Source organism: Brachionichthys hirsutus, unplaced genomic scaffold (assembly GCF_040956055.1).
Source record: "Brachionichthys hirsutus isolate HB-005 unplaced genomic scaffold, CSIRO-AGI_Bhir_v1 contig_800, whole genome shotgun sequence".
Taxonomy (NCBI): domain Eukaryota; kingdom Metazoa; phylum Chordata; class Actinopteri; order Lophiiformes; family Brachionichthyidae; genus Brachionichthys; species Brachionichthys hirsutus.
The window spans coordinates 176205-201832 of NW_027180394.1; the positions used below are offsets into that span (position 1 = coordinate 176205).

General features: G+C 45.9%; 1 protein-coding gene across 1 annotated transcript in view; it reads left to right on the plus strand.

Moving 5' to 3' along the window:
• Positions 1 to 25628, plus strand: part of LOC137914558 (transcription factor COE3) — a 64616-nt gene that overhangs the window by 31680 nt on the left and 7308 nt on the right. Inside the window, exons 7-11 of the mRNA XM_068758098.1 lie at positions 7473 to 7554; positions 9548 to 9689; positions 14324 to 14454; positions 14620 to 14746; positions 24977 to 25065. Coding sequence (XP_068614199.1) covers positions 7473 to 7554; positions 9548 to 9689; positions 14324 to 14454; positions 14620 to 14746; positions 24977 to 25065 — 571 coding nt within the window. The remainder of the gene's footprint in view (positions 1 to 7472; positions 7555 to 9547; positions 9690 to 14323; positions 14455 to 14619; positions 14747 to 24976; positions 25066 to 25628) is intronic.

The window sequence follows — 25628 nt, forward strand, 5'->3', positions numbered from 1 at the left end:
CTTCCCTTTGGACTGACAAATAAACGCCCACATTCCCAGTGAAATAAAAAAAAAAGAGAGGGGGAAAAGACACTCCTGGAATTACATCATTCCCCACTGAAGCAGTTCTTTCAGAAATGTACGCATGCAGTATATTATATCAATACAATCAGATTAGATTAATGATGGTGATTTAAAATAAAATAAAAAATATAATGTCAACTTTTTTCTTCTTCTCAGGATGCTTTTGTTTTTGCAGAAGAGCACAAAATACTTGTCTAAAAAAAAAAAAGAGTGAAAAAAAATACCTGTTTATTCACCATGCCCTTTTCCCACCATGGATGAAATCCTTCCCTAAACATCCGGACAGAGAAGCACTTGTGTGGTGCTGATGTCACAGACCTACCTGGCCTCCCTCTCACAAAAGCTAAGGTATCATTAGCTAGGGCCACACAATGGCCATTCAACGAAGCCAATGCACTCCTCAGGACTAGGGAACAATGTTATTTTTTGTCTCAGAATTATAAAGACAGAGTTTTGCAGGAAACCTGACAGACAAACCCCTTTAGAGGTAAATGCTCCAGGCGGCTTTTGGGTTTAATCTTTTCCCATTAGCATTTTGCACCCCCCCTCCGCCCCCTCCCCTTTCTCACATACAAAGACCATATTTACAGGGTCAAAAGTAAAGTCTCTGGAGGCTGTTTTTTGTACGTCGATTTTTACTATACACCGTTTTTATCTTCTGAAAATGTTTTTCAAATGTGGCAACCAGTTAATCAAATCTTATTCCGATGCATTTATTTGTGATAAATATTTTTTTTTTTACATGGAATAAAAAAGCAACAAATCTATTCTGATGTCATGAGCAGTCGCACATGTAAGCATATTAGAGATTATTAACCTGGAATGCGGCGCTTTATGTAATGTAATAGCTGTATTGTCAACAACACAACAGCTATGCTAAGGGTTCATATGTGCTACATTTGTGTGTGTTTGGGTGGATGTGTGGTTGCGTGTACACACATTCACTTATGCTCGTCTGTGGATGTGTGTGTGTGTGTGTGTGTGTGTGACTCCGTGTGTGTGATTCATTCCAGGGCAGTTTTAGTCCTTATAAAATATTCATTTTGGTTGTGCAGGGCCCTGTAATTGCCATCTCTCACCCTGAATTATTTATACCTCGCACAGACTGACAAAGCTTTGCCATACGGCCCCAGATGAATCAGAAAGCAGCCATCTCTCCTGCCAACAGCACTGGGCTTTCACACAAATATGGCAGCCACGTCTCTCTGCCTGGCCTCTCTTAATTTGACATTTTCTTTTTCCCCCCTGCCTTTGTCCTAGGTGCACAGAAAGGTTACCTGTTAGCTTTAAGCACCGACCCGCTCTCTGTCTCTATCCCCTCTGCCTACATGACAGTCCACAGTGGGTGTTTTCTTCCTCTTCTAAGAACACGCTAATGTGGCGGGGATGTCGGCGCGGCTGCCTCATGTTTTATGACGGCTGACCAGTCCTGACAGTCACTTTAGATGCATGTATTATACATTAGCAATAATATGATGTAGTAACACACACATACATTTGGTCATGCATGGGCAGACAGGAAAAACACTGACTCACTGACCTATATATAAAACACACATCGGCATGCAGACGAGGCCTGCTGGATCCAGCATGGCGGTGAGTAAATAGTCGAAGCCCTCCTGCTGGGTTCGCCTAACTGCGTTCCTCTGCAGCCCGCCTGGGTCTGATCACTCCAAGGTGCCACCGGAGACAGACTGGCTGTATGGCTCTCATTGTAGGCCTGCTCCAGATCCGAGCATCCAACACCCTAAATACTACTATTCACGCAGGGCAGCTACTCCAACATATGCTTTTCTTCCATCTCATGAGTGCAGGGAGGTGCTGACTGGTATTTCCTCAAGGCCTCGAGCTCTACTGCTAACCAATAATCAAAGCACCATACCCCCCCCCCCCCAAACAAAAAAATGACCTACTGTCCAGCTGGCAGAGTAAATATTCCCGAGAACTGCATTGATAATGCACGGTTGTTATTGTGTGTCAGCAACCTCCTGACCGACATCGATTGAGACTATTGCTATTACAAGTGATCATCGTCATATGTTTTTTATGGCGATGGCGATGACTCAATAATATTTATGAATTCCAGTTTGTATGTAGGTGATGTTGGCTCCGTAATGGCAACCAGTGTTTGGATTCGTTTTGACATTAGAGCTGTCCAAGACACAATATAACGCATAATTATTTATGCTTTCTGTCTTATTATATTGCGTTCAAAGTCCTGGTCAAGAAAAGAAGCGCATTCAGAGTAAAACAAAGAGCAGCGCGCAGCAGTACACAGCCTCATGATGTGAGGTTGCGAAGGGAGAGGCAGAGAAAAAAAGCTCGGGGCTAAACTGGCAGCATGTTACGAACGGGAGCTAAAAGCTGCATAACGCACACAGCCTTAGTCCACTGTTAGCAAGTGATGGATAGTTAGCATGAGCTCAGAGTCTTCTTCTAATCGGTTACAGTAAACCTGTCCCAAAGCCTGGAGGGAATCAGTAGGGGCCTGCTAGGAGTCAGTCTGACGTGAAACCATTCGTGAAGACGAGCAATTCTCTTAAGTAAGAAACTAACTGTGTCCTGAGAGAGAGGGAGAGGGAGAGCTATTGGGTGAGTGAGAGACAGGAGGTGAGGAGAATAAGTGAAAGTATGAGAGAGAGGAGGAGGAAGAGATACCATAATGAGTCCTGTAGCCATGGAGTAAATGAAGAGGGATTGACAGAGTGAGGGATCCTCAAGTGAAATAATGTCAATGCCACTCTGCCCATTAGAGAGAGAGGGAGGTGGTGGAGGAGAAGGTAAAGAGGGATGAATTGAGAGGCATGGCTACAACTTAGGGTGCAGTGGAAGCACATACATTATTTGTGACACACACACACACACGCACAGCCAACAAAAATATGAAATACGAAACAACAACATGAGCAGACAATTGCAGCTGAAAAAAACAAAAAAAGTCGTTGAAAACACCCAATAAATTCCCTGAGACATGCAGTTGGGATATTTGACGTCGAACAATAATAATCACAGTGACATCTGCTTCGCTGCTCTCGGAGGAGATGGGCAGAGCCGGAGAGTGGAAGGGGTTAATCTCCCAAACCCAATAAGGTTGGATAGTGAGGCACTTGTTCCCTGATAAAGAAGTGATGGGATCTGCGGGTCTGGTCCCTCGGCGCTTGTACAGGGGTAGAGCAAATATTGTTAATGTGCTGTGGTTTACTTCAGCTAAGGCGGAAAAAACAGCCCTGCCTGATGAGAGAAGACAGCGGTGAACGAGAATACAAGAGGAATGGCCGCAAAGCAGAGCTCGGCTCGGCTCGGCTCGGCTCGGCTCGGCTCGGCCACCCGGGCGTAAAACCCACACATACATCCAAGACCACTCAGCTGCATAAGTAAGCGTTCACGGTGATTAAGATCTACGGAAGAAGTGTCTCCGTTTCTCATTTTACCTGCTCGGCATTGTCACAACGGGGATCTGAATGCAGTTCAGTGGAGTGCCTAATAACTGGAGCAGTAGGCAGGGAAGGCAGGAGGCTTGACATTAAGACCCTGGCGTTTTGGAAATCCGATACGCTATTGACCCGTGTACCGCTATCTCGGCGTAGAGATCTGGTGTCAGCAGATTGTAGTCTGGTGTTGGGAGCCGTTTCTTACAGGGCTCCTGTAACAGGGGCCCATTGAGTCTGGGAAGCAGCTGGGGCCTGATGGGCTGGAGCTGGGTGGTGATCGATACTCACTGCCCTGCAACAGATGACCTCACTGTCATGGCTGCCGGCTCTGGACATTGCATGCTAGTCATTAGTGCCGGGGCACCAATCAGGAGCTTAGAGCTGTCAATACCTGACTCTTACGGATACTCTGGCCATCTGTCAGTGTATTGTGTAACAGCCTAAACAAATACGGGGCAGCTCTTCTGTACAGTAAAGAACAAGGTGTAGTGCAGAACCCCCCCCCCCCCCCCCCCCCAACAATACACGTATTTGACTTACGGAACCAGCGAGTGCCAATAATTTCAAACCGTTTCCAATTTACTTGGGATTTTAACAAGTCATTAAAACAATATGAAAATTATAATTAACTTGTAAAAATAATATTGAATGAATAAGACAGGAGAGCCAGCCTCTCGTCTTAATAATACAACATTATCCTTATTTGCCCTGTTCGCTCAAATCAATGGACATTTATGCATGAGTGACATCGGCCCGGCAATTAAGTTGGCCATCTAAATGAGAGAAGGCCTTCCTCACCTCGCCTGTTTGTTTTCCCCTCTCTCTTCTTTTTTTCCCTTTCCCCCCCTCTTTGTTTGATGATGGGAGAGGGTGATCTAGAATTAGGGCGACGGGGTCTTCCTTTGAGTGTCAGCCTAAAATGATCAGAGTAAAGATAAGAGGGTCTAGCAGCCCTCAAATCAGTCAAAGTGCCAAAGTCGGCCTTTTTCTCCTCAATTACCGGGTCTGTGAAGCCAGGGAGTAGAAGGCGCTGAGCCCGCTGCATTACTAAAGAGACAATCTATTTCCCCTTTGACCAGAGGGAGAGGAATCATTATGGCATGATTAGTAGCTTCGGCAGTGGGCGAGCATGGCGGTACTACAGGAGAGTCGTATTAATTGCTTTACGCCGAGGCGGGAGCAGGATTGTTTTAACGCTGATTTGGGGACCTGTACGACTCCCCGTCGGAGATGAAAGCTGATGTCACGTTACAGTCAGACTGGCAGGCAGAGAGGGTTGATGTAAAAATGAGCTTCCATGGCTGCCATGAAAGTCTTTTCTCTCTATCCCTGTCGATGTCTTCCTCTTTGTCTTTCTTCACACTTCATAGTTTTCCTTTACGCCTCCCACTATCCCTCCCTCTACTCCCCCCCCCGAAATGGACTGCACCCCACCCCTTCCTGCACGCCTCCTCCCTCTCTGGCTCCTCCAACTGATAGCTGCCTTGGCCGATTATTTCATCCAGTGCGGTCCACTGAGAGCCTCCTCGCCCGGCTTTGGAAGAGCTTTAATTAGCCATGTTAATATCCCCTTCATTGGCCTTAATATCACTCAACACCTTCCTCCATCTCCGCGGCCACCAGGGTCCCCCTGTCCTGTCAGAACAGCTGATTATTGAGAAGGATAGCTTTAATCAAACCTAATTGCAGTTCATTCTTTCTCTCTATCCCCCTTTGCCCTCCATTGCCAACATCTAATGGCAGCGACGACTTGATATCCCATTAAAAAACAATTAAACAACCTCCTTTTGTCTCCATGCATGCCAAAACACCAGTACAAACTTCTGTAGATATTTAAGAAGTAAAAGAGAGAGAGAAAGGCCTCGTCTTAATTGCTCTGCTTTTCACCAAGGACCAATTTGCACTGCGCTCATGGAGAATCTTAACCAACTCAAATGTAATGGATGCTATAGCACCGCCACTGCTACGGACTATGAAAATTAAGCTTATCTTTTTAGCAGAGAAATTGTTCTTAATTGCCTTCATAACAGTAAACATAAAGGAGCTACTTTATGATGGCGTGGGCACTCAGTTCCTCCTGTTTATTGGTTCTTAACTTTTGGTTTTGCTGTAGCAGAAACACGAAGTGAAAGCATAAAAAAAAAAAAAAAAACAAGAAAGGAGACAAGAGTTACTCTGAAAATAATCCATGTCTTTTATGAAGTCAATGCATTCCTTAAGAAATGTATTCCATCTCTCTATGACATAAATCGTCTCCGAACAGGCAGATGCATGTACTTACACACACACACACACACTCACACGTAGTTGTGCATGCATGTACCAGCAAAAATCACACACACTAGCCTTACCCAATCTGCACGAGAGGCGACAGACAAATAAAAGTCGTATTTCAGGTCTGCTTTCCGCAGATGTCTGCTGCTCTGCATTATGACTCTTTGGGGAAATAAAAACAGGGTCAGGGAATTAGAGTACATAATGGTCATTTTGATGATCAGCCAACAGATGCAACCTGAAAACACAGTGAACACAATCAAGCGAAATGCACTAATGACAAGTCAGGTTTTTCTTTTATGGCCTTGCCACACACTGACAGGCAATCAGCATTCTGGCGTGGGTTAAAACATCCTTTATTGATGTCCGAGCCAAAGCTCCTTGGATGCAGAGGGGAAAATATTTTCTCACCTCTCCTCTCCCTCCCGGGCCCTCCAGTGCAGCACGAGGTATAGGAGTCTATCGAAGAACACTTCTAAATGACCAGTGCATGTGTTAATGCGGCCCGGGTTAGGAGGGTCACTTCAGATTCTGATTTATGGTCTGGCTAGGAACCCGCTGGACAAACGAGAAGTCTTAAGTGTTGTGAAAGCGTCCTCTGAAAATGTCCCGAGGCCACACAAGCCACTGTATTTAGCTGAATGAAATGGTCGTGCAATATGTGGCGCAATCTATGGTAATCCGATGAGTTGCTGTGAGCGCGGCCGGGTAGTCTTACAATGGAAACCGCATTATTGCATATCGTAATAGTAGTGCAATGTGATGAAAAATGAATATGGCATAAATTCTAATGAATTGGAGAAAGCAAACGCGCAATCAGTCATGATTCTGCAGGGAGAGCTTGCGAAAAAACCAGCCAGTCAATTTCATTGTTTCTTCTTGGTCGTGTGAGATTTTACACAATGGGCTGCATCTGACACAATTTTCTTATTGGCCTTGCTGTTAATCTTCCTCTTTTTCCAACTATCTCATGTCTGTGAAGCCACATCTGATATTCATCCCTCGATGCAGGCCTTTATCAACAGATTCTGCGTGACTGACTGAGAGAATACAGGCGGGGAAGGCAGCTTACGAACTAACCAAGCCCAGATCTCACTCAGACGTGACATTTGTTCAGAGACGATTAGCCAGATTGTAATTTGTGGCATAATTGCCTCACCCACCCACAAGTGCATGGGTTTGTCTATGCGTTATGCTTGTGTGTGTGTGTGTGTGGCATACCGTGGTCCCAGGAGTGTCCGCCTAATTGCCTGACAGGACTATAAGTTTTGTGGCGCGCTCTCACCTTGTTAGGTCCTTTATCCCCGATGCTCTTCAAACAAGACCTGGTCACAGGTGGGCCTCATTTGCTTCCCTATTGAACAGGAGAACTTTAATTGCACAGGGGGTGTCCTGGGATTAAAGAGGTGGGTGGAATATCAAGTGACTTCCTGCATATTAGTGGCAGATGGGTGTAAGGAAAGACCCATGAACTCAGGTGAGGCAATGAAACAACAGAAACGGCTACTCTTGATTTTGAGGGGATGATGAATATGGTGACTTCCTCAAACTGATAAAAGTGTGATGCCATGATTTATTTTGACTGGCTGGATAAAGGCATCAGGCATCAGAGGGACATTTCCTTACTTAAATATTCCACAAGTTTGTTAGAATAATTCAGCTGTTGATAATAAGCTTCTGCCTTTGTTCTGTTCTGTCTTTCAGATTCTTCCTAAAGTTCTTTCTCAAGTGCAATCAGAACTGTCTGAAGAATGCAGGGAATCCACGAGACATGCGGAGATTCCAGGTGAATCTATTTCCCCCCATATGTTCCGTCTGATTCTGTCTTTCTCTCTTTGCAGACAAAAAGCAGGTGTGCAAACGCACAAGTAAAACTCCACATCACATCTGAAAGCAATTCCATCATGAGCGCTGAAAGAGGCCAAACCGGAGGAAACAGAGAGTGAGGGGATTCTGCCCTCTGCTCTCTGGATGGAATATTTATTAGGGAATATCGTCTGACACAAATACGGATCTATGATTTAGGAGTGTCATTAATTGTGTTCCTGACAGTTTTCCTCAGCGCAGAGGGGAGGACAGTCCGACCACATGTAACAACAGTGTTAACTCAGGATAGGTCTGGCAGCGGAAAGGCATTCTTTCTTACACGTGTGTCTAAAAGCACACGCACACACTAAGCCCCACAAGTATGGATATATTCCCTGCAAGCAAATATATTTCCTTTCTATACATGGCTCTCTCATTTTTCCCCACACATGTATGCACTTAAACTCAAGCATATGCAGCCGTTGAAATCCATCTTCAACCATCTGAAAACCATCTTTATTGTGTGCTCACATCAAAAATGCGATTTACACTAAAAGGACATGACTGTTGAGCACTTTTACCGCTTCTTTAACCCACAGGTCGTTGAGCCTTGAAATTATTTACCCCCCCCCCCCCCCCCCCTTCTCCTCGATCTATTTATCCGACCATCCATTCATCCTACCCAGACATTTTCACCACAAGCAGGCCCTTTAGGTCAAGGTGAGAAAGCACGACTTTAGTGTGATTTGTCCTATCAGGATAGCAAAAAACTGCAGGGGGGGGGGGGGGGGTTGTCAGTGACAGTGCTGGTCTGTGATAGACACACAAGCCAGAATCCTCCAGGAGGAAGCCCAGACATGAAACAGACAAGACAGGGTGTCCCCTCCTGATGTCACCATCAGACCTCCCCTGCCTACTCAAATCTTCCCTGAGGGTGAATGTGGACTGATGCATGACAGCCAAGGGCTTTCACCTCTCACTCCTGTGTGCCAGAAGGAACGCAAGGACGAAGAAAGTTGTAACATCACTTTTTTTTTTAGGGGGAACTGAAACGTGTACATTAAGTTTAAGGAAACAATATATTGGACTTTTTTATTTGACAATAATCCCTTGTCCAGAGTCCAGCAGTTACTAAGCCATTTTTTTCCCCAAATAGTTTTCCCAGATGCTCTGCTATAGGTGTTTTCTCTGGTTGTGTATTCTGCATGCCTTCCACTCTACTTATTACCCCCAAAAACCAGCTGGAGGCCAGAGAGGGCCCAATCCATCATCCTCAGGTTGGCCCAGCTCTGAACCTGCTCACAAGAATGGAGCTCTTTCACTTCCCCTCCTCTCCCCTCCTCCCCTCACACCCCCACCTTTCCCAAACCAACCCAGAAAAAGCGCCCCCCTAAATTCCACTGCTACACCGAGGTCACTCACCGGCGAAGCAAACCTGAGAGGGGCTCTCTGTTTCCGGCTCAAAAACACTTTAGCCATTCACATGTGGCTCGCTGTTTGGATGTGGTATCCAAAAAAACAACAACAAAAATAAGCATGATGAAATATGGAGTGTGGCTTGCAATCTGATCCCGGTAAAATGTTTGTTGAGTGATTGGATGGAGCACGGTTCACTTGCTAATGACAGCGGTGATATTTTAAAGGGAGGCTCTCCATCCTCAAATAGAGCGGATCAATAATTCTGAGCTTTGGTTATGATGGGAAATTTGTATTTTAGTGTTTAAAAATGGAAATAGGTTTAAATTAAATAAAAAAAACCTCTCAGAAACAGGATATGCTGGACTCTAAGGTATATCCAAAGACAGCATTTAAGAGGCTTGACCATAGTTATTAATCAAAAAACAGACACAACATAATAAAAAAAAAAACTATTATTCATCCCTTGTAAGTAAAAGCGTTATTGAGAATGTCTATAAAATGTATTTCACTTCCTTGTATTTAAATTGCATGTTTCCTCTTCGCCCCTGTTGCAGGTTGTCGTATCGACGACCGTCAATGTGGACGGACATGTCCTGGCTGTTTCTGACAACATGTTCGTACACAACAATTCCAAGCATGGACGAAGGGCTCGCAGACTCGACCCTTCAGAAGGTACGCCTCCTTATCTGGAGCATGGTAGGCACATTTTTTACATCTTATAATTTGCTACGCTCCTTTTCCCGCATAGTTTCTTTCAGGCATCCTCCTATTTTAATTTTGTTTTTTAAATCACACACCTAGATGCTTCTAGTTCACTAGAATCTTTTGCTTTTCCATCACTTTTACTTTTTTTACCTTTTAAGTTGCTTTTTTGCCTCCTTCATACCTTGAGCCTTGACTGGAAATATTATGTTCCAATTATTATTTTTTTTATCATTTTGATTATAATCAGTGACAAAAGTAATACTCGGACGAAGTCACAAGTTTAATGTTATACTATTTCCCGTCTCCTAACGCACCTACATTTGTCCTAAAAGCTTATGTGAAACATGATCAAATTGCTTAAGAATTTGGCTGTGAGCTCAATTTCCTGTCATTGGGTTCTGCAGATTTAGCTGTGAGAGAGAGCTGAAACAGGGGGAGGAAGGAGAAAGAGGGGAGGGTGGATTGACAGTGTGTGTGTGTGTGGGGGGGGGGGGGGGGGGGGGTGCTATGAGAAAAACAGAACTTACTGTTTTTCTTCCAACTGATTCCATATGATAGACTGATTGCCTGCTCAGCCAAAAAGAGAGAAAAGAAGGACCACCAAACCATGGGAAATCCAAAAAGTAAAATGCACTAAACATAACCTTATGACCCTCGTGGCCTCCGCGTGCAGATGGGAGCGCACACAGCTGAGACATTAGGAAAGAAAAGAAGGGAACTGACTCAGGCCAATTGTGCAAATTGCTTATCTTCAGATTTCAAGAGCCAATTATGGCTGGGCAAACAGTTTATATACACCACTAACTAAAGCAAGCTTCTCCACACATTAATGGGCATTAATGGTTCTATCACCAAAAGCAAATGTAATGTTTAATACAACAACATCTAATAAAAAAAAAAGAAAATCTCGACAATTAATATATCTCAATGCTCTCTCCGCCGAGTGGGGGGGAAAAAGCTAATCTATTTGTTTTTGTCTTTATTAATGACTCCTCTACTGGAGAACAAAATCAAATAATTAAAGTCCTGCCCGGAGCACCAAAGTCATTATGTTCGCTGACGTTCTGTTTGTGTGTTTCCCGTTTATGACACGATAGGTGTGGATCGCCTAGCAACCGGTTTCTTAATGAGGGGAGCAATTAAAGAGGTTGAGCCCTCGCCTCCATGTCTCCCCCCTCTCCCATGGGACTCCATGTGTTGTTTGCGCGCGTGTGTGTGTGTGTGCGCTTGTGTTCTTTACAGGTTATCCCAACCCATCCTTTCCTTCCTCTCCTCACCACACTCTTCAAAGCAGCAGAGTGATGCCCCGTAAAGAACGAAAAGACACCATTGTCAACCGCCCAGTTGAACATGTCTTTTGTCTGATAAGTAATGCGCTAGCCCGTGCTCAGATGTGTGGGGGGGCTCGCAAGTTTTTTTTCTCTTCCCCTCCCAGACTCTAAAAGAAACTAATTTAACACGCATCAGACAATGATCACCTACTTCTGTTTTGAGTCACCTCTAACAAACAGAGATGTGACACATGAGGAAAGAAGACATCTTAAAGTGTAACTCCAGCCATGTCCTCCATATCACTGTGGCAACCGGCAGACAGACAGACAGACAGCGTGCTTTAAATTAGCAACACATTCTTCTTTGTGAGTTCACTGAGCAGGACGCCTCAGATATGCGGTTGGCTGTGAGGTTAAAAAAGAGCGGTGTCCTTCCTCGACACTGCCTACACTGCTTGCCTTGCATTGATCAAGGGGTGCTGCCCCCTATTGGTGCAGAAATGGAATAGCCCGTGGATGACAGACTAAATCTCGCCATGTGACATTTTTGTTCACTGGCGTGTCACACAACAAACATATTATGCATTCAGACATGAATGTGCTTTGTGGCGGTCTGTCACTCAAACATGTATAGATTCAGGCTCAAAGGTGCATAAACATGCTCACAAATAGCAGTCTTTCACACTCACTATCACCCCCCCCCCCCCCCCCCCACACACACACACACACACACAAACAGCACAACGCCGACGCACATGCAGACTGTCTCTCTCTCTCTCTCACACACACACACACACGTTCCTTAGCTCAGTTTCACTATTATAGAGCCCCAGACGATATAGGAGACTCAGCATAGAGCCTGCAGCTCCTGCCTCATTTGCATGCCAAGTGGCTGTAATGCTGTTAGGGTTTATGCAATAAAGACAAGTGAATCCAGACTGCTGGGCGTAAGAGGAAGAAAGGGAGGAAGAAAGGGAGGAAAAGCAGAGGAGGACAGGAGAAAGAGGAGAGCGTGTGAGCGAGCGAGGTCGAGAGCTGACAGAGAGGCACGAGGGAGAGGGAGAGGGAGAGAGAGGGAGGGAGAGTCAAAGAGAACAGATGGCCCAGGGAGAGGTAAAAGGTATAATCCCATCAGCTGCACTATCAACCGACCATCTGGACATCCCATAGCACAATTACAACACATTTCAGCAGGCAGAACAAAGGACAGCTTCGTGAGGCCACATCAGACCTGTTTGAGTTTTAAAATACAAGAGCTGGACCTCCTCTCCTCAGATCCTAGATCAGTTTGACGTCCGCTACAGGCAACCTACGCCAGAGAGGAGAAACATTAGGACAGATCACAGATCGCCGGCGTTGGTCACTTCAGAGCAAAGTGGATCTTGAAATAAATTTAATTGCATGCAGACACACACACACACGTGTACACACACACACGTGTACACACACACACACACACGTGTACACACACATTAAAGTGACATACGCATTTAATCAAACTGATTTTCCTTTCCTGTAAACCAAAGTTTGCAAATTCCTAGTGATGCAACACGCAACACTTGCTCTTTGCATTCTCATCCGTCCACTCCTCATGATGCCTATCATCTGCTTCGGGGGGGCATTGTGCGTGTTTGTCATCAGATCGCCGGCGCTGACTGTGTAATCCACTTTTCCACGGTCCCCATTCAGCACATGCTCCCCTCTCTGTCTGCGCATTGAGATATATGCAAATTCTTAGGCAGAAGGGTGGACGGCTTAGGGCCTCAGTCCTTCCCTCTCCGTGGCTCCTTCTGTGTGTGGGTGGGGGCACTGGGATTTCTGAGGTGGTGTGCCTGTGTTTGTGTGCATTTGTGCATGATTGTGTGCGCGCCTGTTGTAGGTTTCAGACTGCAGCTGCACCCCAACAGTCAGCGTCACCATCAGGCCCTCTTCTTGCCTCCTCCTCCTTCCTGCAGCTACAATCCCCCCGCCCCCCCCGCACAATCCCCAAAGTCAATTTGTTTACAGTAATTTTGAAGGGTGAATTATTTGCTGTAATCGTCCGCACTGATGAAGGTCAGGCCCTTAGAGGGGGCCCAGCATGCCCATAGAGGTTTGGTCCTCTTTCAGACGCTTCACTTCGCAATTAAGGAAAGCAAATGTCACTCCTCCAGGCCTCACAAATGAAAATCTGTACAAGGTGATTAGCATGAAGTCAACAGCGCCTGTTAAAGTCAGATTCCCTGTAGTACCAATGTGTGTGTGTGCACACTTTATGGGCAGGGGAAGAGAGCAAACATGACCTGAACAGACCCAACAGCAAGGCAAACAAAGGGAGATGTCTTGTCTGAGGTGATCCATACAACAATGGCTGGCTGTGATTTACTTACTAGATGGGAGGGATAATAGAGGCTTCGAACTGAGCTTGTAAATAAAGAAAAGGAACTTGGTGAAATAGTTGGTCAAATTTTGAGGAGTGGGGAAAAACACGCACAATTCATAGTGCATTCAAAGATATTGATGGAAATAGATTAAATTTGATATTGCTATTTTATGGGAAGCTGTCGTGCTATTTCTGTTGTAAACACGGTGTTGTGTTGAACGCCATATTAAGGTAATGCATCAAATGACAGTGAATGTGAGGCACCAGATCACTCAAATTAGATTATAATAACAAGCCCAGACTGTTGATGAATGGCTGGGCTGCACAGGAGAAGTCATAGCCAGATGAAAAGCATTGTAATAAACAATATGAAATGGATTGAATCGATCACAAAAAAGAAAGGGAAAAAGAAACTCACCCTGAATAATTCATGAGAGCATTTCACATTATGAAACCTGAAACTATATTCGGTGCGCCTGCACTGTAGCACATATGCAGAACAAAGGTAATGAAATAACATGAAGCAGCAAAGCTTTAGCCTGTCATTTCCACTTTAACAGCCGGTAGTCTTGACTCATTTGAGATGTGTTCAACTTTGAAATTTTACTGTACATGCGGGGTTGCATGCTTAATCAATTCTGATAGCTACATTTGCCCTGACACATAATTTGCTCCATCAAATCATTTTCCTGGCGAGCCCGGCGTTTAGCCTTTGTGAAGTGGACCATTTGAAGGGTCTGCTTAACTACACCTCTCCACTGCGCTGATAAATGGTTTTGATTCGCATGCCTTAAAGGACAAATCCATCATTTTCCTTTTTTTATTTTTATTTTTTTTATCTGGGGGCAATTTCCATGATATGTCTTTGTGAGAGACATGGAGGGCTGAGCGTAGAGGTGATGAAGCAATGTGTCTTTGTGGAAAGTGGCGTGGGCCTGACTGTTGAGGCTTTGGGTGCTGAATTTGCTCTCCTCTTTGTCTTGGATAAGCAGCCACCCCATGCATCAAGGCTATCAGCCCGAGTGAGGGATGGACCACGGGAGGTGCCACCGTCATCATCATAGGAGACAACTTCTTCGACGGTCTTCAAGTCGTGTTTGGCACCATGCTTGTGTGGAGTGAGGTATGATCTCTGTTATCCATTTGACCGAAATCCAGTGTTTGAAATTCACCTAACTTTACGTTGAGAAATGTCTTCTGTTTGCGGTCAGTAGCGTGAGCTGAACAGACGCTCTCGTTTGTCGCTGTAGAGGCCTTATTGTTTCTTTTCTTTTCCTCTGTAATCCAGCTCATAACTCCACACGCCATCCGTGTCCAGACGCCACCTCGGCACATCCCTGGCGTTGTGGAAGTCACGCTGTCCTATAAGTCCAAGCAGTTCTGCAAAGGTGCCCCTGGGAGATTTGTCTATACTGGTGAGTCAAACCTTGTGTTCAATTCTCCCCTCTTTCCCTTCCTCTCCTCGCTATCTGGATGGAGCCCGCAGCCCAAGTCCAAGCACTAATAATGAACTAACCAGGGCTCTGCTTGCTGAATGGTAAAATGTGTGAGAACTGCACTGCTAGCAAAAAGATTATTTTTGCGGAGAGGCACCTACAAGCGCAACTTGATCCCCCCCCCCCCCCACCCCTCTGACCTGCCATCATGCAAGGGCACTGCCACGCTCTGTTCAACTCAAGCTGTCAGGATAAGTTATTCTCTCAGTTCTCGCCATCTGCCCCGTTGTGTGACAGACAATGCTTTCTGCTCATCTGTTGATTTTTCGTGCGCAGAAATGTGGTTTCATTATTCTATGAATCAGATTAGAAACATCACTATCCAGGTTAAGTGCCCGAGTGCGTCTGAAGTTATTCTCATTGTGTGGGGTGTGAGCGCGAGAGGGCGTGTGTCACCATAGTCGCGGATCTGATTATCGTGGCTAACAGAAGGAAGTGGTGGTCTTATCTGTCATCATTGCTGAGGAGACAGAGGTTGTGGGGGTCAAAGCCTGTCTGACCTGGAAGCCGCTGTCTGTTCTAACTCTGATGGGAAGACCAAACCACGGGCGCGTCAAAGCACCCCCCCCCCCCCCCCCCCCCGGCTGCACCCAAGCCCTCCAGCACCGCCCTGGCCTTGAGCACAGCAGAATTGCAAAGTGGGGATTGCCCCCTTACCCCCTCCACCTCCCACCCCCCCACCCAGACCTCTCCATCCTGGGACAGCTGTTTCTCATCAAGCCCACCCCCCCTCTCGCTCCCAAAACCACCACCCCCCCAGCCATCCGTCCCCTTCTCTTCCAACCGTGCAGTCTGGTCCAGCTCTCCTGCGTTTAACCTGCCTAGCAGGAGCGGAGCAGAGGCCAAACAAGGCAGCGCGATAATGAAACAGGAGTGTAGTGTGGCTGCGTGAGTGCATGTGTGTGTACACGTGTTACTGCACCGCCCGGAGAAGGTGTATACGTTGAGACAGTAATGGCTTCTATAGCACCCTAGTGAAAGTGCCAGGTCCCTTAAGAACAGACCCCATTAGTCACAGAGGCTAAGCGGATTGGGATGATTACCATCAGGTTTTACTGGGGAAACGTGTCCCCTTCTCTCTATCTTTGCTGACCCCCCCCCTCCATTCTTCTTCTCTGTCTTCCCTGGGTTCCTACTCACTTCCAGTTAGTATAAAGATACAATTACCCCTGGAGGGAACAGGGGGTACAATTGATTAGCGTGCTGAATTAAAAGAGAAAGTCACCAATAGACAGGTTCAGCTCCTCTGCTCCGCTATTCCCCGTGTGGCCTCGCCTGATTGTGCAAAGTGTCGAGGCTTGAGCGAGAGCGAATTTGCAAGAATGAACCGGTTGAAGAGAGCAGAATGCGTAGCACTGGAATGAGATATCACAGGCTCCATATGTACAGTAATTGCCAGGTGAAAGGATGTTAGCTACTTCTCTCCGACATTAAAAAGTGAATGGGCTGACACGGTGAGCGGAAGGGAGCGGGTCATGCATTTAAGAGCGGAACAGCTCATTTCAAAACCATAGATTTTCTTTTATGTGTTACAGCTCCTTGAAAATAAATGGCACTACGCAAGCAAGTGGGTTTGAAATGACCTGGAGTTAACAATAGCAAATGACATGGGCTGAAAAGAGCATGTAGCGAAGCGGCGGCCTAAATGTTCACAAAATGTTCCGGTTTCATGTTGGCGAGCAACGTCTCCGAGGTCTGCTTTTATCAAAGCACATGGCTCGAGAGCAACAGCTTGAAAAGGAGTTCCTTCCTGGACATTCTTTTTCCCCTTCATGTTGACTCTTCTTGCACTGCCACCCTAATTGTGGAGATTTAACTTGCTCAATTTAAGAAATTACCACAAATTACCAAAAGTCAACACAGAAGAGACTGCGGCCAATTGGAACAGCAGAGGGACACGTCGTCACTCGGGTTAAAACCCTGGAATGGCTCCAAAACTCACAATCCGTTCTCAGAGAGAAAGAGAGCACCCCGTAGTGTATGTCAAATAATACTGCTGCCATTGAATATTGCATGTTTAAACACAAATGAGAGCAGCAGATGTAGAATATAAAACTTAAGTGGGTTGTATTTTATAGACTGCTTCGAGGAGCATGCATTTGTACTTTAATTGGCACATTTTTAAAGGAATGACATGCTGGTTACGTTTGCCTTCTAGCAAAATGCTGTCCCTCAGAGCTGGCTAGCCTGTTCTCTGTCTAATCCATGTATTGGTTATCCATTGTCCAGCTGTCAGCAAGGTTGCAGAAAATCAAAAGGAGAAAGTCCTGGCTGTACCTTAGGTCAATGCTTTATTCCACTTTCCACTTATTAAGCGCTGCAAACAGAACATTCTGGCTTGATCAGAGCTTTCACAAATGAAAAGCCTCAATTTTCAGCCCCATTTGCACCATCTTAACCTTTTTACTGTATAGTTACAACGCTGTACGAAAGAGTGCATCATAAATAAAAAAGAACTTTGACTGCACAATTTATCCAATTTAAGCTCCTAATTGCATCGGAGCTTTTGGTTTTCTGTCTTAGCCAAGTTTCCATGAGCGCTCCCCTCCGGGGGCAGAGATGCAGGCCCTTGGTAATATGGTTCTGCAAGCAGTCCTAACACACTCAGCCACTATTTATCCTAATCAGTGACATCCACATAACCAGGATTGCTTAAAATGAACCCCTTCTGCGCCCCAGAAAACGCACATTTACCAGGACCCCATTTGTCATGGGTAAATTGAGGGTCAGTAAACTTCGCCTGTATCCTCCGGTGGGGATCCAGGACATGCATCATAACGTTAGGGGAGAATGATTGGCGAAGGCGAGCTGTCATACATTTGTCAGGGGGAAGGGAACATTATTTGCTAATTTCCCAAGCTGGGCATTGACAGGGTGCTTCGTCTTCAGCCCTTTGGTGACCGGCATGGCTTCTCAGCTATTAGTACAAGTCAAGTGTCCCCCCCACCCACCCCCCCCGCCCTCACTTTAAAGCAGCAGTAATAAGAGCCATTCGCTTGACCTCACAAGATCACAGCACACCGGGTGAAGGATTTTGGTTTGAGGAGATGCCCCACACAGTGAGCTGCTCTTGCCAGGACTTAGTCGAGGCCAGACAGCCTTGAGGGCTGATGGATCACAAAGTTTCTTCGTCAAGGTGACGCCATCGACTCCACTGCACCAAAATCTGACAAAATGGGTAGGAGGCAGTCATTCATCAACATAAGGACAAAGGGGTCATGTGTGTGCTTCACTCAATACTGGAGGAGATCAAGAAATGTCAGCTTGGTAAGGCATAGAAAAGGATGTCCATGGTGCAGAATGAGCTTTCCTTTTAGTCAAGCTTCTGCTACAATTTGATGCTTAATGAATGCTAAAAATTATACTACTACTGCTGCTACTGTATTTTCGGCTTTTCCCGTGATGGCTCACCACAGCAAATCAACCTTCTCCACTTCACCCTGTCCTTTGCATCGTTCTCCCAAACACCAGCCACTCTCATGTCCTCCCTCACTACGTCCACGTATCTTCTCCTGGGTCGACCTCTAGCCCTGTTCCCTGGCAGTTCCATCCTCAGCATCCTTCTACCGATATAGTCCCTGTCTCTCCTCAGGACATGTCCAAACCACCGAAGTCTGGTCTCTCTGACCTTGTCTCCAAAACGTCTAACCCTCAGTGCCCCTCTTATTGCCTGATTTCAAAATGCTATGCTCAATCAAAGCTAAAACGGATGCCAATCCCAACAAAACTAGCAGCGTTTTGTCTCAAATCAAAGAGCAAGCCAAAATTAAACTCACTTCCTGGTGAAGTCCATGAAGAGGAACACAATTTTGTCAAGTCTTGGCCCTTCCTTTAAAGAAGAAAAAAGAGAGATAAACAAACTCAGACGTCTTTATCAGAACGCATCAGATAGGGCCCTTTGCTGCCCGGCTCTTGGCTCGGCTGTGCTAACACTCCTCTCCACCCTGCAGTCACTTTGAAGTCCTCAGACTCAGAAGCTGATCAGATGGAGAGCTTCCTTTACATTTCCTGTCCTGCAGGGTTGGGTTGGGTACTCCAATGGTCGCTGGTCAGCGATGGGGTGTGGCCAACAGCAAAGATATGCTGTAATCAAAGCCATTCAATGTGGTATGTAAACATAGCAGCTCCTAGAAGGGGAAATGCCAAATCCTTCACATAAGAACACACAGCATTCCAGATCCGTGCAGAATTTGCAATCTATTTGCTACCCTGCACTATGAACTGCACGTGAAGGTGAAATAGGAATATTAGAAATGTCATTGCTCCAGTCAAGTGGTTTGTAACCAGTTAGCACAACAATTTTAGCATGTGTCAAAGCATGTTATCCCCTTAGCCATATCCCCATACCTGCCTGTCTCATTACGACACTGGTATTTAGCACCAGCTCCACAGGACTGGAGCAGACACCGGTTGCCAAGTTAGATGGGCCCAGTTTGAAGGCCTTGTGAGCCTGTGTGGAGCGCGACAAGGTTCCACGGAGGAAGGTCCAATTAGAGGGCTGACGTGACACATGCTCGCACTCCCCCACTGTCAGGCAACTTGTCAGGTAGGCTTTGAGAAGCGCACTGTGGCATTATTCCACAGCATGTTATCAGCAAGTGACCTGTGAAATCCAGCTCCAGGAAATTGATTGAAATAAGTACTTGCAGTTGAGCATGTATCCGCCCCCCCCCTTACATCTCTTTGAAATGTATTGTGAGTATCCTTCAAAAGAAAAATGAAAGTATGGGTGTGTGTTTTTTCTCGCAGTAAGGATGGTATTCATTGATTTAATTTTAATTGGACCCACTTTTTGTCCCACAGTATCGTTAGAGGTCTGTTTTGTAATGGCTCTCAAGATGGATTGGCCTCCCTGCGTCTCAGCATCAGTCCTCTGCCACAGGAAAGATAGACGGAGGAGGCAGTGAGGGGGCCCTTGATAGACGAGGATCTTTCCCTCCTCCTCCTTTCTCCTTTCTCTACCTCCTCTTCTTGCCCCATTTTCAGTGTGATCCACACCCAACGGGCTTTAAGAGAACACCCCCACCTACTCCTCCCTCCACTGGTGCATTTTGATTGAAATTCATCGGCAAGTTTATTGAGAAATGAATGAGGGAGGCAGCGCGGTATTGACTGTGAGAGGAAAACACAACTCATCTTGAATGAGGGGGAAAACGCGGCCGTAATTTAGCCGTCATCGATCTGTGCCCCGTCCACGTATTGATCTTCATTTTACAATATTAATTTGTGCTCGCAATCAGCTGTGAAGGGGACCCATTTGATTTCTGTTGGCCGGCAATGTGTGAACGTCCGCCGGCGTCCTCAGAGAAGTGGCACACATGCTTTAGATGTCATCTAAGAGGATTGAACAGGTGTCTTTGGCCATTTCCAATAATACGGCTGATATGGAGGGAGCTTGAAATTATGGGTGTGCAATCTGTAACATTTCTCCCTTTTAACAGTGTTAATTACATTTTATCTGTTGGAGGAGCAATATCTGCCGGAGACTGTAACTGTATGGGTCTCTTTTTTTTTCCATCTGTATTGGCTCAAAGTTCATGAAATTTCAATGAACATTGATCTGTCTCTATTGATTTATCTTAACTGCAGATCTTTGAAATTTTAATTTCCTGTTCATCTTGAGACTGCTGGAGATGGAATCACTCAGTGATAACTGGCTGCAGTGGATGGAGATGATATGGTCAGTGTTAAAACAGATGAGGTTTGCTTTGTGTGGATTTGCTGTGGCGATTGCAATTTGGCTTGATTTGATTTGTTGAGGGTGATCTCTACATCTTCATGCATGTTTTCTATTTTCTCGACACTGGAACATGACCTCTGAATACCTCACCTCCTCTGAATGCACGGGATTCAGTTTCAACTCCTTTACAGTAACACAAAATATATTCACTCTCCCCGTGTCTCCGGTAGACTCTGCTAAATATCACCCAGATGAGGTCATTATGCGTGCTTGATGCTGTTCTGAACGACATCCATTTAACAGACTGCAGGTGCCTAGAAGGCTTCGGTGAGACTGTTTGACAAGCCACAAATGCAATAACACTTGAATGAACTTCTGCCTGTGCTGTTTATCTGTCTACCCCTTTCCAACTCCCACTCCACCTCTAATTTGTGTTAAGGGGAAAGAAAAAAATAACTGCTCAATGGTGTAGGAGGAGTGGAGATAAGCTCGAAGCAGTTAAGTATAATTAGCGAAAGTAATAGCTGGCAAATGGCAACAAGGCTAGGTTTTTATCTCCTGGAAAGATAGAGTTATCGTAATAAGCTGTAATGGCTGGCAGGAATGCCAGTGCTCTGTGCAAGCCTCCATTCAGGCTCACAGACTTAACAAGGAACAATTTCCCCTAAATTTACTGCTCTACTCAAACATTTCCCTATGTTTTATACCACAATACTGTAAGTCAATACATGTGCTCCATCCACTTCCATATAGACTGAGGGCACACAGTGGTGTGTTGCCATGTAAGCACTTCTGGCTGCCAACGTCGGCCATGTTACACTGTTCCTGTAGAGCGGCTACTCGTGTCCCATTTCTAGAGAACATGGAGAAGGAGCAGCGGACCACACTTTGATGCCATGTACATGCCACCCACTCTACATTTTAAGCGGAGCGGCTAGCCGAGGGGCGGCTTAAGGAGTTCTCAGAGAAAATGTGCTTGCAGCGTGAAAGGACAGTCAGATTAGGCCGTCAGATCAAAACAAGATCGGGACGCACGCATTCCAGGCGGCGGAATTCCACTGAAGCCCCGCCACGAATGTCTGTGCGCATGTGTGATATTTAAAAATGAAAAGGATACGGTCACAGCTGCAGTCACGCATTCCATTTCTTCATATTCCAAAACGCTCTCATGTTTTATTGTATTATGTTTCTTAAATTGTAATAATTTATCAAGTTAATTTACGGAAACAAATCTATGACCAATTCCGTCTCTTAAATCACATTAAATTAATGATAATTAATTGAACATAACATGCCTGTCTTGTCTAAATGTGAATAGAACATAAGAGAAAATGTTCCATTGGTCCATAATGTTCTTCCCATGTGCTCTTCATCTCCTGCAAAGTATTCAAATTCAAGCCCTGCCTTACCTCCCCGTGTCTCTTTTTCTCTAATTATCCATGAGGTCAGTAAGCAAAATGGGGAAGAAGCCATGAGATCAATACAAATTATCCCTGAGCAAACCAGTGCTGACAGTTTGAATTGCAGCATATGTTTACCCAAAATCAGGCAATTTATCTTAATATCAGCCGAGTAATGCAGCAGGGGTGAGAGGTCACACAATCTCTCCACCTCATAATTACCCGCCTCTAAAACAGGAAAGTGGTATTGATTGGCTGCGAGTCGGGAAGCGGGCGTGACTGGAACGTGCCAGCCTCCCCTCAGTCCCCCCCCCCCCCCACCACCACCTTCCACAGTCCCTCCTCCCCTCGGCTAGACTCCCCAGCCAGAGAAGGATTTATGGGATGTGTGTGGAGGGTTTCATGTTTCCTTGCAGTGACTGAGAATCTTTAAGGGGGGGGCATAGTCCCTCCAGATCCTTTCCCCCCCCTCCCCCCACATGTGTTGGAAGAATCAGGAGGACCAAACTAATTTTGGCATGCAGGGAGTCATGCAAGGGCATCATGGAGCCACTTGCATCCCAAGAAAAGGGTAAAGATTACAATGGAGTGTGACGCTGGAACATAATGATGCACCGCGGATTAGAAAAGCCATGGGGTGAAGAGGTGGAAGTAAAAGAGGTGGGGGGCGGGGGGGTCCTGTCAATGTGTGTGGTGTAAGAAAATGTAAGAAGCGTAATCCCAATGATTCTTGTAAAAGCACAGCCGATGAAAGAAAATCTTTGCTCGGGAGGAAAAATGTGCAGAGCAATGCAACGAACACACACGTAACACATTTCTTCTGCGGATTCAATAAAAGTGCTCAGTATATATCATCAGTGGCTCTTACAGGATTATTGACATTGTCTGTGTCTATCTGCACTCGTGTACATGCTACGACTACAAAACTGTCAACTCATCAACTGACAGCACCGTTTAGCGCTAATGCAAGTCTCCATCAGCTGTCAAAAGCATTTGCATGAAATCAATAGCAGATGGCGGTCTGTGTCACCAATTTCATTACGCTGGGGTTGTTACAAAGATCATCTCCGTGATAGATGAGACGGTGACTTGTCGACATGTGGAGATCATGCCCAGCGCTCGGAGTCCAACTGAAGCAGATTGAGCCATGTGTTAATCCGACACCGAGACGAGTTTACTTTTTTTTTTTGTTCCATGTGACATATTTAAATTCCTCACATGTAAGGATTTATGACTGTACATGTTCTAATAAAATGTTTTATTAAGGGTACGGGATACCCTTCCCTCCGAAATACACTCATCGTAATTCTTAGTAGGGCGTCATTATCATCGGAAAGGCACATCAAATAGTGCACCTCTCCCAACCTAGGTCTTGTCCTGTACTGTACGTCTTTCCGGCTGTGTTCCCAGCATGCCTGGCGGGTTGTGTAGGCCCCAGCTGAGGCAGAGGACAGGAGAGCGTGATGTATCACCCTGAGAGAGCCCACTGACAGCCTCTGATGATGGATGGCCTGATTATGGAGTGCTTTTTACACATACACAATTTACATCACACTGAGCAGCGGGGTCTGGCAGGGCTGCCGTGCACGTACACTCTCTCCGCTCGGGCACGTGCACTCACACACACACACAAACACACTATATGCTTATGCATATATGCACGTTGGTTGTGCACACCGTGTTCAGGGCTGCCAGAGTGCATAGATGTGAAAGGGGGGTGGAAATAACAAAAGAAAGGGGGCAAATTCCTCGCTACAGCCTTGTCATGTACGATCAATACGGCAGATCAATCCTTTATTAAGGAGAAGACGGCATTCCCCACGTTTCCGAAGCGGACCTTTGTCATTTCAGGATGCATAATGACACGTCAAATCAGATTTCCAGCAGTGTGTGTTATTGTGGCGTGGGGTTTTATTTGGGTAGCTCTGGTCAGCAGGGTTGAATACCACTGCGCTTACGAGCTAGATCCTCGCTATCGATTAGCGCCTGCGTTGTCCATGCCTGGCCGCATAATTGCACCATTTAATCACGTTCAAGTTTGTGCCAGTTTCTCTTTTCCTGGTTTTGGGAGAAGTGATATATTCTGCGTGTGCATGCATGTGCGAGTCGGCAGGTGAAGCACCGATGTTGGTTTTCCCGCTGCGAGTTCCTGACGTGCGCTTCGGCGGCCTCTGCTCGCGTGTGTCCGAGTGTGTGCGCTTGCTGTCGCGCTTGCTTTCGCACTTGCTGGTGTTCGGCATGTTCAGCAGGTTCAGCGAACTGTGCGGTGTTAACGCTGAAATTACATGCTGCGTAATGAGTGATGGGCCAAATTACAGACTGAACAATGAATAGAGGCAGGCAGCTCTTATTAGTCTCCATAGAAAGCCATTGATTTATGAAGCGCCTCGCTCGGCCGAGTTACTCTCCTGAAAATGATATCTACATTGAGAAGCGATGTTCTCTATTAAGTTGTTCCTTCCCCCTTCACGCCGCTCACTTCCTTTCCTCCCCTCCTCCTCCTCTCCTCTGCCCTCCCTCTCCTTGTCCCGCCTATGAGTGTACACATGATTGTTTAGAATCAGGCGGAGCTGTAAGGAAGCCTTCAATTACCCATTAGGACTGTCAGACATAAAACGCCCTGCTCTCACCAAAGTCTGGGTTATGATTCATTTACTTTGTGCCTCTGATTCATCGCCCAATATGCCTCATGCCCCAGATTACTATTTGAGGGTGGGAGAGATTAATGGCTCCTCGGGATCTGCCGCCGTATTTCACGGGACCCAGTGTTGCAGTACCCGTTGGTGCAGAAGGGTGAAATGACGGCAACTTACACTCGATCAATGCGCGGACAGCCTTTCACAGATTATTAAAGCTCTGTTAGATTAAAAGACCCCTGCTATGTAGTTTGCTGTAGTTAATATTCTGGAGCAGATAAAAAAAAAAAAAAGGGGGGGGTCTGATGACTGATATAGTTCATCAGCGCTGTTAATGGAATAACATTTGGTGACACAAGTGTCAGCGAAGCCCCTGCGTGGGCTTTTTGACATTACTGTTATCCTGTAAATTTCTTTTCTCCTTCTCTTTCAGCCCTGAATGAGCCGACCATCGACTATGGCTTCCAGAGGCTGCAGAAGGTCATCCCCAGACACCCCGGCGACCCTGAGAGGTTACCAAAGGTCAGCATGACGCCACGAGACAGAGTTTGATGGATCGTAATGATTAAAAAAATAAATAATAATAATTGCGATCAACGCTGAGCGCTTGTACCCCAAACCGTGACTATTTTGCTTCACATCCGTGGCTCACCCACTCACCAATGTGGTAACGGCATCGGCCTTGTGTGCGGTGAGAGAGGCGTAAACTCTCTGTGTGGTAAAAGACCTCAATCAGACGTTTTCCTCTCCAGTAGTCTGTGGCGATGGTAATCTGGTCAGAAACGACGTCTGCGCCCTCATTACCCCACTCATGTTTTCCTTTCATTTTCTGCAGCTCGATTTGGTTTAATCTTTTGTTTACAGAACCCTGTGCCGTAAAGCCTCTCGTTTTACTGCAGCTAATAGACAAAGACCGCGTGTTATTGCGTTTTGGCTTTCTTATTGTTTTCTTTTGAACCCGGAGTGAAGGAGCTGAAAGTCAGTTTCCACACACACACATGCATGTGGCACATGAATGGGCTACCGTGCTGACAGAGAAGAAAGTTTCTTTTCTATTCCCCTCTTGTGATGAAACTCTTTGATGC